This window comes from Strigops habroptila, chromosome 3 (genome assembly GCF_004027225.2).
Source record: "Strigops habroptila isolate Jane chromosome 3, bStrHab1.2.pri, whole genome shotgun sequence".
Classification (NCBI taxonomy): domain Eukaryota; kingdom Metazoa; phylum Chordata; class Aves; order Psittaciformes; family Psittacidae; genus Strigops; species Strigops habroptila.
Genome location: NC_044279.2, coordinates 56,359,744 through 56,373,737, shown reverse-complemented (window position 1 = coordinate 56,373,737; position 13,994 = coordinate 56,359,744). Strand labels below are relative to the sequence as shown.

Sequence of the window (13,994 nt, the reverse complement as noted above, 5' to 3'; positions counted from 1 at the left end):
TTGCAAAAGGGCTGTCTCTGGACTCAGGCTCATAATTTTCTCCCTTCAGTAGCATAATTGCTGTTGACTCATATTTCTCTTTACCAGTAGGCTGAAGTTATGACCCATGCTTTATTTAAAAATTGCTATAATATATTATTTTCTGGTCTAAGTATCTTTTATGCAAAAAAAGAGATGGCTTTTTTTCTGTTGTGGTTCTTTTACTTTAGAAGAACAATATAGCTTTTTCTTTTTTCCAAAGAATTGCAGTAACTTATATTTAATTAGTGTCATGTCATTTGGATAGGTTGCTCACAAATCTAAGAAGGATTGGAAATATCTGGAAATAGTTGGCTTGTTGCCACCTGTGATCAAACAAATTGCTCTATATTGATTCATTTCAGCTAACATGGTAAATGAATTCTGGAAGAAGCACAGATATTGCCTGTATCCCAGATTTCTGCAGATGAGGATAAGAGTTGCTTTTACCCCTCTCAAAAACATACCCAGGAAAAGCTTAGTGTTATGTGCCATTACAGTAGCATTGATGGGATGCAGGGCCAGACAAGAACAGCTGCTGCCTATGCTACAGATTAATGTCTTTAATTAGACTCTTGAAAGCTTAACCAATAAAGGGTTTTTTAACATGTTAGCATAAACATGTTAAAAATATTTATTACATTGTAGTTTATACAGTGAGATTCACATCAGATTACAACATTAGCTATTAACCCAATTCCTGGAAACCAAATTGCAAGCATTTATGATGTCCTTTTTCTGAAAGACTTGTTTCTACAGAAAACCTTTAGTCCTAGTCCATTGACAGCCAGCATAAAATTCTACAAATTCTCAGGAAATTATTGTACTTCTTGTTTGCTGAGGGCAGTGCCTTGACAAGCTAGCTGTTCACAGCTGCCTCTTCCAAAACCATGTCTTTAGACAGCTGGCACTATAAATCTAATGGAACAATTTTACTACGGTGATGTTATTTGCCATAACTTTATTCATCTGAAACATGATCTGATCTGGAATAAAGCAAGCAGTCGAGTAGATCATAATTATTGTCCGTTAGGTTCCTTTAGTCACCACAAATGTCCTTCTCAGATGTCGTAGTTTGAGAAGTCATACTCCTTCCAGTATTGAGTGCATGGCCTGAAGTTTTAGTGTTCAACCTGGAATTTAATAGCCAAGGGCGTGAATGCTTAGAAAGTAACTAGGAGCTGTTTTCAGCTAAACTCCAGCTAAGCCTCTAAATCTGGTCAGCAGAGCACTTTCAAGTAGAGCTTGGGGTTCTTTGCAAAAGTCTTTCAAAGAAGTCTATGAAAATTTGCTTGAGTAGTACATTATCAATTCTTTAGTATGCTGATCTAAATTAATATGAGCAGTACTAAGTACTATTGTGTAAGGGATGGGTTCATTCAGGAATTTTGTATTAATTTACTGTTTTTTCATGTATAAAATACAAATGCAACCTGGGTGAATTTACAAGAATGACTGAATATCTTTCATTAATGTATGACTCAAAATTTTACTAGAACACCATGAAGATTTTTGATCATGCAAATAGATGCATGTGTACTTTAATTGAAATATATAAACACCAATTTCAGTCTGGCTACCTACCTGCTGAAAGATAAGCATGAAAAACTAAAAAAGACAATCTGATCTTCTACGCTAATATAAAGAAACATATAGGAGTCTCTCTGAGTCAGTGGGTGATCTGCCATGCTTCTCAAAATGTCAGCAATTTTACATTGTGTCAGACCAGCACAGGCTAGTATTTTACATGACTCTGCTTCCAGTAGCAATCTCCAGTTCAGGCTACATGTGAGCCAAATTGCATTACCTGCTGTGTGGTACAAACTGGCAAGAAGGAGAGAGAGACGGAAATGGGGATTTTACCAAACTAAAAGGCAAGAAGTGTACCCCAGATCTCAAGAAAAGTAACACTTCTCATCCCAGTCCTGTTCTGAATAATCATTCAGATAAATAACTTACCTTGAAAGCTGTTGTCCAAATTAGATTCTTGATTGGGTGCATTTTATTGGCATTTTTCCTCTGTAGCTGAAGTCAGATTTCAGTTAGTCCACAACAGGAGATTTATGATAAATATTTCATAAGGGCCTCAAGACTAGAATCAGGTATTTCAAAATACCATGGGCAGGCAGAGTGTTAACTTCCACTGACTTCCAGAGAGAGGTGGAAGGAGCAATGGTCTGCCCCAAACTACCTTTACACTGGGGAGGCCAGTATGCCTCCCATGGTAAGAAATATGCTGTCTCATCCAAAGATCCTATGAAACATTCCCCAGCCTAAAGGATCTTATCTCACCCACTGGCAGAAGAGGGAGCCTAGGGAATCTTTGCAAATTCCCTTTTTGGCTTGCTAAAGGTTTAAGGCAAGGAGAAGAGTAGATTCACAGGTGTGGTTTGGGGCTCAGTTTTTCAGATACACTGAGTTAGAGTGGGTATATAAGCAGCCTGGTAAATCCAAATCTCCTGCTTCTATGTCATTAGGTGCAATTGAAAGCTACATTTGAAGAAAAATTATAGTTGGCAAGACACTCTAAAACATTTAAGGAAAGGTATTATTTCTATGAGACACATTAAAGAAAGTGCTGTAGGCAATGCTGAAACATGATTTGATCTTATGTTCTATTCTCAAGGACTTTATTTCCAAAAAAATAAGTGTATCACTCTGTTCTGCTTTCAACTGAACCTATAGAGAAAAACAAGAGAGTGACAGCTTCTGCAGATGAGACCTGCATTAATTGTTTTTCAGGACTACAAGTAGAGGGCCTCTTCAGAAGGTCAGCCAGCATCCAGACTATCAAAGATGTTCAGAAACTCTACAATCAGGGTAAGCTATCATCGTACTATTGCCAGTAATAGCATGAGGGCTTTGCTGATCTTGGTTTAGTTGGTGAAGCAGAAATGCTAGCTTTCTTATAATTAATCACAAAAGCCTTTGTAACATAGATTAATAAAAGCACTAGTACAGAAACCTGAAAGATAGCAACAGGCACCTAACGCTTACTGAATAGCAAGTTATCAGTTGATGTCAGGCCAGAGCTTACAATATTTGTAGCAGCTAATGAATGACAAGGTAAGAGTCAAAAATGGTCTTTTTTTTCCCCATAACATTAATATTGCCTCTTTGCACTATACTGTAGTTATGAAGTACAAAATCTCTGTCATTTTGCCTCTGGTGTTTTTCTATGGTTGTGGCAAGGAAATATAATTTTACCTAATTTATGAAATACAGTGAAGTAACTTTGAAAGTCTCTGATTTCCCTATGAAGTCATTTTATGAAATGCCTTTATGGGGAAAATCTCTTATAAAAAGATTAATAAAACTCTATGAAAAATACAAAAATAAAATCCCAGGAGTTAGCAGCAGAAAGCCAAGAGGTTTTCTGTTCAAAATGTAGCGTGAAACAGTTTTTAAGCAGTAGTTTAAAGAAAAAGTAAAACATATGATTGAACACCTTTTTTTCTTCTTTTTCTCCTTTAAGGCAAGTCTGTGAATTTCGATGATTATCACGATATCCATATTCCTGCTATTATTCTAAAGACTTTCCTTAGAGAACTTCCTCAGCCATTGCTAACATTTGAGTGTTATGATCATATCATTGGAATAACAAGTGAGTATAAATAAGTTTTAGAAAAATTTACATAGCAAGTTGAAGTGGACCGGGCTAATGCATAATCACTGCTGTTTGCTAACCATGATGCACTTGTGGGTATACAATATTATCAGTGCTTCACTGCTGCCATGGATGGACAACCTCATAATCTGTGCCAGAGCAAGGTGGTCGGGCTTACCAAGACCCTTTCTGCCTTTTACAAGGTTTACTAGTTTATCTGTATATCATGATGTATTATTAAGAGTTGGATCAGAATTCTCACTGCCAGGGCTCCATTTCTATGCCATGGCACAGCACTGAGTTAGTCTCAGTGATGCAGATTATGTCAAATCAGCTTTAGTTTTAACAGCAGGATTGGCAGAATTGTGGAAACAAAATTTAGTTGGTTTTTTTGGAGGAGATTGTTTTTATTGCAACTATTCCCATGGGATAACATATTGGGGAAGAAAGAATCTAAAGACAGGAGAAGACATTGATTACCTAAAGATCTGGCACCACATGAAACTATGTATTATAAAACTTCAATTATCTGGCCTTTGTCAGGGATTAGAGTTTATAGTGCTGGCAAGGTAACCCCCTAACACATGGGACTTGAATATCTGAGATCCCAGAATATCTGGGAGTTAGTACCTAATACTTGTAAAGACTGATATTTTGCCATCCAGGCTATAGACAAGCTAGCAAGGAACCCATAGGGCTTCCAGTCACAAGTCACAAGCATGCATTTTCCCAAAACCTGTTTTTTGAGGAAATTATATCTAAATGGAGTATGGCTTCCAACAGAGCCTGTTAGTGTACCTCTGGTAACCATGTGCTGATGCTGTTCAAGGTGTAGGTGATCATCACTGTAATGACTGTTGCTGTTGGGGCAGGGCACTAAAATAATTCAGACTGGGGATAAATCTCAATTGCTTCATATTTGTAAAGTGTGGAAGTACAGCAAGTTTGCTGTAGCTAGGTATACTGTGTTCTAGGAAAATTTCTTATGCTGTGCACAAATAAACACAAAGATATAAGGAAGAAATTCTTCACTATGAGAGTGGTGAGACACTGGTACACGTTGCCCAGAGAAGCTGTGGCTGCCCCATCCCTCGCAGTGTTCAAGGCCAGGCTGGACGGGGCTTTGAGCAACCTGGTCTAGTGGAAGCTGTCCCTGCCCATGGCAGGGGGTTGGAACTAGATGATTTTTAAGGTCCCTTCCAACCTGAACTGTTCTGTGATTGGGCTTTCTTGCTATGCAGTGTGATGTCCATCCATCTTTTCCTGATGCTGTAGTGATATCCTGTAAAAGATCTTAAGCTTGAATACAGTGCAGAAGGGAGCTTTGAAGAGGTGTGATTGCAGACAGCTGTCTTGCGATGATTTGAAAATTCTCATTTTGTCTTCCGGAAGACACGAGAGCAGTGTTGTGATGTATCTATTACATCTCTTAACGGGCAAACCCAGGAATAGTGTATCTCTGCTTTACACTACTTTGAAATTATGGTGAAAGTTTTTTTCTTTAGTGTCTTCTATGAAACATGTTTTTAAAGAGTTATTGATGGGACCTGTGAAATAAATTAGCTGAGTGATTGAAATATTAATAAAACCCTGAAGCTTCTAATTGTCAAATAACTTCTTTGGTCATGAAAATTGCTAACAAGAGTTCCTTTAGCCAGTATTGCTACACTTCCTGCTTTATTTACTCTGCAGAAGGCTGACAAAAAAGTATTTGGCTCAGATTATTGTGTTTTATGGGAACTGGTAGCTTTGCAGTAGGAAAAATGTCAACACAGCTCACCATAGTATAGCCTCATGTATTTAATTCAGAGCATAAGGGAACATTAAACATGCTGGAAGTTTGTGCATGCACACATTCTTATGTGTGCCTCTAGCTGTGTCAGGGAGAAAAAAATGTAGAAAAAACATCAGAACAGATGGGCTGGTTAGGTCAGGGATGATTGTAATCATCAGACCTTTCTCCAAAATGATGTTAAACTTTCAGTACTAAAATAACTACAGGTTTTTTTTTAAAAAAAAAGAAACTTAGTACAGCATTTGAAATATAATCCAGAGTTAGTATAATTCTCACCCAGACTGTCTACATGGTGCAAATAGTTTGGGGTCCAGTTCTGGTTTTGCCCCTCTGTAGAAATGGGTTAATGAATGTGTTTAGGTTCATCTCTAGAAAATTCTTACCCACTCAAGTGACTTTCTAATAAATGTTTGCCAAGACAGAAGAGTTTTCTTCAGAATCATAAAAGTGCTTTTAAAGTTAGTAAAGTGCCAGAAGAGTGTTTTGGGCAGGACTATGTCTCAGCAAGAATAAAATCAAAGCATAAAAAGTAGATGTCTGGATTCAGTTTGTAGAGAGATAATGGGATTCAAATCAAGACCTTTGAAAGTCCTCTCTAGCAAATAATTTATTTTGGCTCTTTCACTGAACCAAGAAAATACTCTGGAAGTTAGTCTTAGCCAGATACATAATACAAAATAAGATAGGGACATTCAAAGGGATAACCCTAACTGTTACTGTGGTTGTGGAGGTTGGTAGAGCTAAATTTTGTGGTCAATTTTATGGACAGCTATCAAAAGTAATTCCAGCAGATTTATATAAGGTATTACTTCTGGTAATATTTTGATGTTTTGGAGTTAAGACTGAACTGACTTTGACATTGCAGGTGTGGAGAGCAGTTTACGAGTCACCAGATGTAAACAAATCATTCAAGGACTTCCTGAACACAATTACATTGTTCTGAAATATCTGATATGCTTCCTTCATTTGGTGAGTATAAGCAACATTTCCAGAATAGTGCTGGTCTTTTATTTCCAAATCTGTTCTTGTTAATACAACATGTGACATCTCCACAGAAAATAAAACTGAATAGTTTAAAAAGGATGGTGAGGTTGTTGTGCAGTACTTGCCAATGGAATGAACTCCACATGCAGAGCCCTTCAGTTCTAATAAGAGTCAGTGCTAAACAATGATCTGTCCATCTCTTCCCCATGAAATTCTTTACATGTAATGAAAACTACTGGATAAATTTTAGTGGAACTCTGCCTGCACTGGAATATTTAAAGTCCTGTCCCCTCCACTCCACAAATGTATGTTTTTATTGATGTAGGTTTGGGGTTTTTTCCTATTTTGGAGTGAAAAAAAAGAAGTCTGAAAATACGGTTGTGTAATTTTTGATGCCAGAGAAAAATTAAGTGAAATCACCTTTTTCTCCGAAGTATAAATCTTGGGCAATTTAAACAACAAATAAATTAGCATCATTTTAGAAAACGACAGAAATATCGATGAGCTTTAGAGCAACAATCAGCAAAATATTTCATATTAAGCCTCAAAAATAAGATTTTCCTGTTTAAAATAGCCTTTCATTCTGTGATTTAATACAGTGTTAAATGAAAAACTTCACACGTGCCATTTTGCAAGGATTTTTGGTATGATTTAAGTTAAATGAAATTCTGTATCTTTTGTCCTACATTTTGATTTGTTGATTTATTTTTTTTTAATCCATTTTTTGGAATCCCTACAAGTGTGAGGGTTTGGGGAACACCCATTACAAACAATTCTGCAGTTAGCCTAGTGACATCCTTTTGTTGCCAGTTTATAGTAATAGTTGCCAGATAGTAATTTCCCTTCGTTCTGCCTTATCCAATGCATTGACGTCTCTAGACTGCATTTTCCAAATCCAGGTGCCTAAAAGTGAGGATCATGGTGTAGCAGATGCCTAAGTAAAGTGATCTAGCCTTCAGAAGTCCTAATCGCCCACCAGACAATGTATGTGGAATGATGTCGATTTTCACCAGTGAAGAAATTAGCCCTCAGTAATTGTTCTGAGGCTATAATCATGTCTTCCATATTCTAGTCAATAGCATATTTCACAAACGAGTACATTTAATCCCTTTTTCTATCAAAACACTAGAGAAAAGCAAGATTAAAGGAAACACATTGATACACCCTCACTCAGCACTTGCAAGGTTCCTGTAATACTCACATGTTCATTTACTGTTGCTTAGCTGAACTCTAATGCTATTAAGGAAATACTCATGTCGTTTGCTATTATTTTAGCAACTATATCTGTCCTCAGTGTTATGAATTGTATGACTTTGTTCCAATAATAGATGCACCATCTAAACGCACTTCTGAAGAGCTGAGCACTTGAGGTGTTAATGAGGTGTGCAAAAGTACTACATAGTGTTTTCTGTAATTGGGCGACAGAACATAGCATTATTTTTGAGTATGCCTTGTTGGGTAAAGCACAGCATCAAGTTGATACTAGTGCTCAGATCTGCAATTTTTGCTGATCCATGGCTTTTCATCCTTAATATCTCAGGGAATATTTGCATTTGGAAAGGTCAAGGGAACGTGAAACAATCTAGGAGCTAGAGATTTCTGTTCATTGCAGATTGGTGTGCTGCACAAGCTGCCACAATTCAAACTTTAACAGACCACTCCACCAATAATCCTAGTTTTTACCTGAAAGCATCAACCTTCTTACATATAACAGGCAATTTAATTCTTCCATGAACTCAGTCTTCAGTAGTGCAAGAGGTACTTGTGGTAATTTCATGAAGTGGGATGAGTTGTAATCACTAGTCACAGGTTTTGAACACTCCAAGTTTGATACAGGCTTGTGGAAGACAGGGCAAAAAAAAACCCCTATTTTCCCTGGAGTCTCAGCCCCCTTACTTAATGAAACAGCTCCTTCTAGTCCAAGGAACTTGGAGGTAGAGTAGTGCTGGAGACAGTGCTACTCCTACAGAAGTAACAGACTTGAATTTCAGAAATAGGTCCAAATCCTTTAACCTTAGATTAGCAGTGATTTTGCCAGCAACGAGCCCAGAGTGCTATGAAAGGTAGAAGCTGCCCATCTCCACTTCACAGTGCATCTGATCAGTGGAGAGGGATTTGCAATGAACTCTTGGAGCTGCAGTGGACTGAGGTCCCTAGGCAGAATTGGGCAGCCCGCAGCAAGGGGGAAAACAAAGGCCATTTTCACAAGTCAGTCCCTGCGTTATATCTGTAAAAAATGCCAGTGCTTGCTAAGATGAACTCTCAAGAGATGGGTGTGCAAGCAAGTGTTCATGTTCCACATGCCCTGTGTTGCACATGCAGTGAAGTGGATTTATGAATGCACATGCAAACTTAAAGGGCTCAAAGAAGTCTTCTTGCAAATTATTTGGCAAAGCACTCCGAGAACTACAGTTATCCAGTTCTGAAGCCAGAAACCATTTAGTAGAAAACTATAATTGTACTTTCCAGAACAGTCTAAGGCTAAACAATCAGGAACATTTGTAGAGACAATAATATAATTTAGATTGTGTTTTTGTAACCGTGTCTTTGGTTTTGGTACCAGCTGATATAGCCCCCTCTCTACACTTGCACACTTTCCCTCTCTGCTGCTGATTTCTGTCCCTGCAGTCATGCCTGATGCAGGGGAAGGAAGGCTGACTTGGCTGAAAGAACCACTGCAAAAACCTGCCAAATTCAAAATGTCAGACTTGGACCAACTAAAAGAAATAGACAAGGTTTTGGGGCCCATGATCTGTGCTTCAGATCTGTAACTGAAGCAGCAAAGTCGAAGCCAAATGCACACTGGAAAAAAAATTGCTCTGAATTACTGTTTTGTCTCAATTACTTGTTCAATTGAAAAGTGTAATTAAGCACCAGCAAAGCTTGGGGGTGGCTGGAGATGACAGGGCATGTTGGGAAGGATTAGATGACTAAGCCTCATAGAGCAGACACAAGCAGTTGGCACGTCTGCGAGGTAGCTGAGAGAGTGGGATAGAAACTTACATTTCCAGTCAGTTTGTGGGGGTGTTTTAATATCTAGTTATTTTCTTTTGAAAATGTTTTGTGGAGTTCTTTTCAGCATTGCAACTGAGAAACCAAAGAGATGGTGATGTCCTTATATTTTTTAACGTGTGATAGTAATCGGCTGTTTCTACCCTCTGCATTTCACTGTTTAAGTTCATTTGGTAGTATAATGGCTGTCTGGCTTCACTCCTGCAGTATCCATGAGGGTGCAGGGATACAAGTTTGTGGAATCCAAAATCATCACAATTTTACTGGGAGGAACTCAGTATTTATTCTGGGATAGTGAGGATGTATATTTTGCATTTGTTGACGTGGCGACATGTGTTTATTCCCAGTGATGAGTTTTACAATGTACAAGTTTTATCTTTCTAGAGGACTTTCTTTCAATATAGGCTGTCATTACTTACTGTTTTTTCTATACATGTTCCAATGAAAGGGGTGGGGGGAAGCCAACAAAGTGGAGCTGTGTAGTTCTTTGTTGTAATACTTTTCTGTGGTGTTCCGATGATTCCTTCAAAGATATGACCTAGGTCCTTGGAGAATTTTCTTTTATTAGCTTGTCAAATTGACAGAGCAAATATATTTTCAACTGAAACTGAGACAAGAGTTACTAACTTTGTGAGGGAATCAAAAGAATCGAGAGGGTTAGTCCAAATGCTAAATATGTCATTTGTATCTCTTGGATAGAACATAGCTTTGGGGTGCAGTTATTTAGAGGAGCAGCCCATAAAGAGGTTGGCTGACTGCATGCTGCCTTTACATGGTCTAGTGTTGGAAGAAAACATCAGCTGCTCATCATGGTGTTGTAGATGAAGTAGATGTGTTCCATTCAAGAAAGAAATCTGGTATTGGAGTAGCGAGGGGGGTGAGATGGTGTGTAGCCCAATCCCCTCAGGAAGGGATAAAGCCATTACCACTGTTGTGACAAGGTTTCCTTGCTTGCAGCTCTTGGCGAGCCAGCAATGATTATTGTGGAGAGAGTTGGAAGAAGTTGCACACTTTTTTTGCATCTGCTAAGGAAGGGGTTGCTGTGCATTTTGGAGTGAAGCAAGGTGCCTGTGTCTTTGTTGAATTCCTAAGTGTCCACTTCCTTGATGACTCAGATAAGGTTTAGTGTAGCTCTGCCTCAGATGATGGGGAATGAAACCTGTGTTACCAAGCAGAGGGCAACCGGAATTTATGCATATGCTAACAAGTATTCACATATTCATAAAGTTTTTAGAGATTTCCCTCTAGTGTCCTCAGGCTTTTCATAGTACTAAAAGCTGCTTTTTCAGGAAACACTCGGAGAATTTTTGCTTTCCTATTCCACTTGAAATTGTAGCTGGAAGAACACATGAGAGATTTTGCTCAATAATTCCCTGTTCCAAGATGACAGCTTCAGAGTAACGTGTACATCACAGTTTGTGACTGCATGGTCTTCCATGAAAGATTACTGATCAACAGCTACAGGCATCAGTCTGAGAAGAACTGTCTTAACTACCTCGCTCAGGAAGAATCAAGAGCACTTTCGGCTTGTTGGCTCTTTACAGTAACAGAGAACTTGTTAGACAGGACACCCAGGCCATATGGGGTTTGGGATACCAGTCATGCAATACAGGAGAGCAAAACACACACAAATTCCCTGCCAAGCTCACACAGAGAAAAAAACATATACTCCTTCTACCCAATTCTGAGCTCACATTCACAAAGAAGTAGAACACATCATGCAGGTGCAGAACAAATTTCAGTGCTGTGTATTTTACCTACAGCCCTTTATCACTTCCACTGCTTCAGAGCAATTGGGTGGATGTGGGTGTACTTGGAAGTGAAGTCATGCATCTGTGGGAGAAAAAAAAAAGTTCTTCTAAAGCCTTGCAAACAGCTCCAGAATTTCTGAAGTTTTATTCTATAGGGGACTTAGTATTGAAGCAGGTGGGATAGCTGTTTATGCTGTCCTTCCCTGCCCCCCAGCAGAGATAACAATAGATTCCATATGGAAGGATTGAAAACAATCTTCCTAGCATAAGGAAACAATTCAGCCTTTTTGCTTGACTTACTGGCATCTTATCTTGTACTTGAGGGACACAGACTCCAGTAGCCCCATAGCTCTAGGCTACATAGTCAACCCTGAGGCTGTTAAGAGCCAGTGATGTACTGTGGCCAGGGTCTACTCCCATCATTGGTTCATCCTCAGTTCAGGATGGTGCTTTGTCTCTCACTCTCTGGGGCACGTGTCTGCATATACCTGTTCATGTTTATGTTTTCCCAGGTTTCACAGGAGAGCATATATAACAGAATGACAGCATCCAGCCTGGCCTGTGTCTTTGGTTTGAATCTGGTCTGGCCGTCGAAAGGAACAGCCTCTCTGAGTGCTCTGGTACCTCTGAATCTCTTCACTGAACTACTGATAGATTTCTACACAAATATATTCAACTCCCGGACAGCGCCTGGTGAGATCTTACCTTAATGCTTCCAGAAAGGAAAATGGAGTATGGCTGCCTGAGGGAATGGTCTCCATGGCTCAGCTGGTGGGAACTTTATATTCAGGGTTCTGTCCTGCGAAGAAAACTTTCAATACAGAGTAAAGTTTCTATAGTTTTCCAAATACCAAAGATGTCGAAAGAAGCACACTGCCCCATATATTCTCATCACATGTGGGAGAATATGTACATGAGCATTCAAAGCCCAACAGGTCAAAGTGAATCCCCTTATTAAACTTAAGCAGCTGACAAAAACTAGTGCATTAAAAAAAATCATGACACTACATGCCAGTCTTTCATTTCTTTGGGGATCTGGAGACTTTACTATGTGGCATTATTTTCTGCATGGACAGAACCTGCATTTTCTGCATGGGCAGTTCTGGACCACTCCTGAATGTACAGCTTTCTTCATTTTTTATTTGTTTGGTTTTTAATTTTATTATTTGAATACAAGTTTGTTAGAAATTTTCCTATTAAGTTAATAAAGATGGAATCAATTTTTAAGATACTAAAATTTCTGATCTATTTCTCTATATATTTAAGAGTCTTGTTTTACACAAAAAGGTGTGGGCAGTTGTGGCACATCAGGTTTGCAATTACCATGGAGAATAAAGTGTTTCCTGGGTAATTTGATTTGTGCAGACAGCTAACTAATTATGCTTGCAAATATCTAATATATGCAGTTAATCACTGTAGCTGCACATGCAAAGTATGTGGAAGTGTTTTTTCTTCTTATAAATTCTAATGGGGAGCAATAATCTCATGTTTTTTCCTCTAAATACCTGGAATTTTCATCAGTGGAGTTATACCAGTGAACGCATCATACAGAATATAGACTAACTTTGAGAAGAGTACCCCCAATGTTTGGGCTGCATGCTTTTGCAGTCCGAGTTGATCTAGAAAGTAATACGAGCAACAACTTGGATAATAATATCATTTTTATACACTGAAAGTCTATTATTAGTCCCAATGAGAATAATTAGCCAATGTAAAGGGAGAATTTTCAGTGTTTTCTTTCTAACTATGCCATTAATATTGCTTGTATTTGATATACTCTAACACACTGATATGTCATTTTTTAACACTGGTTGGTAACAGGGTGGTGTAATGAGTTATCATTATAGTAATCTGCAAAGAAAAACAAAATTAACCAGTGGTAAAAAAAGGCAAGTAGTATTTTGCCTAATGCTCTTTACAGCGCTAACAAAACAGAGAGACTATTTAGACTTCAGTAAAAGTAATAGTCCCACGGGGACAATTTAGGCATCCCCTCCTCTGCAAACACAGAGACGCTTTTTATCCTGTATGTCCTAGCTAGTTGAGGGTTTGTTCTTCTGGCTTTCCTCTTAGCAGTTACGAGTTGCCTGCCTGTGTAAAAGGTGCAGCAAAATCTTATTGTAGAGGGTAAAGAGGATTTGTTCTTGTCAGCAATTTCAGGAAATAACCAAGTATTCAGAAGGCTGTGGAATGCTGGATGTGCCAGGCCTTCATTTGCCCAGTAGGTGTCATCTATAGCATTAGGCAATGATTAGCATTTGAAAAATACAGAGGCTTTAGCACAAGATCTATGAAGACCAACATCTCATGTCACAGTTGTGTGTTTTCCATAGCTCCTCATGTGTCTTAAAGATAACTTTTTGGCCTTTGAATATCTGTAAGTAATAACGACCTATGACTCCCATTTAAATATAGAACCTTGTGTAATACAAGGAGAATAATTAACAAGTATTCATGATTATTGCTTTTCCGCAAAATGAGATTCCCAGAATAAAACCATCATAGTTTTCTATTGCAACTCATCCGTGTTACATCTGAGTTATCATCAGTGATAGCATACTAGCCTTGTTGTATTAGGAAAAACAAACAGTTACACTCAGCCCTGCTTAGTGACTTAGCAGCATGGTTCTGTGCGTCAGCACACTGTTCTTACAGTGGAGGAATTTGGCCTCTGGGAATTAACAAAACCTGACTACTTTGCCAGTCTCTGACCTTGGTCAAAATACACATATGTTAGTTTTGCCGTCTAAAAAGAAGGAACACCTGACATTAGAAAAGTGCTTTGGGATTAAATGCTGGTAAATCCTATAAAATGGTTGTTTCCACT

At 38.5% G+C, this 13,994-nt stretch overlaps 1 protein-coding gene across 3 annotated transcripts in view; it reads left to right on the top strand.

Moving 5' to 3' along the window:
- ARHGAP8 (Rho GTPase activating protein 8) overlaps positions 1-12,398 on the top strand; it is a 71,062-nt gene extending 58,664 nt beyond the window's left edge. For 2 of the 3 annotated variants that reach the window (XM_030479023.1, XM_030479024.1), the window contains exons 10-13: positions 2,704-2,838; positions 3,494-3,622; positions 6,286-6,389; positions 11,680-12,398. In XM_030479023.1, the coding sequence (XP_030334883.1) occupies positions 2,704-2,838; positions 3,494-3,622; positions 6,286-6,389; positions 11,680-11,877 (566 nt within the window). In that variant the 3' untranslated portion in view covers positions 11,878-12,398. The remainder of the gene's footprint in view (positions 1-2,703; positions 2,839-3,493; positions 3,623-6,285; positions 6,390-11,679) is intronic. The other variant, XM_030479025.1, reaches the window with a different exon arrangement.
- The last annotated feature ends 1,596 nt before the right edge of the window (positions 12,399-13,994 follow it).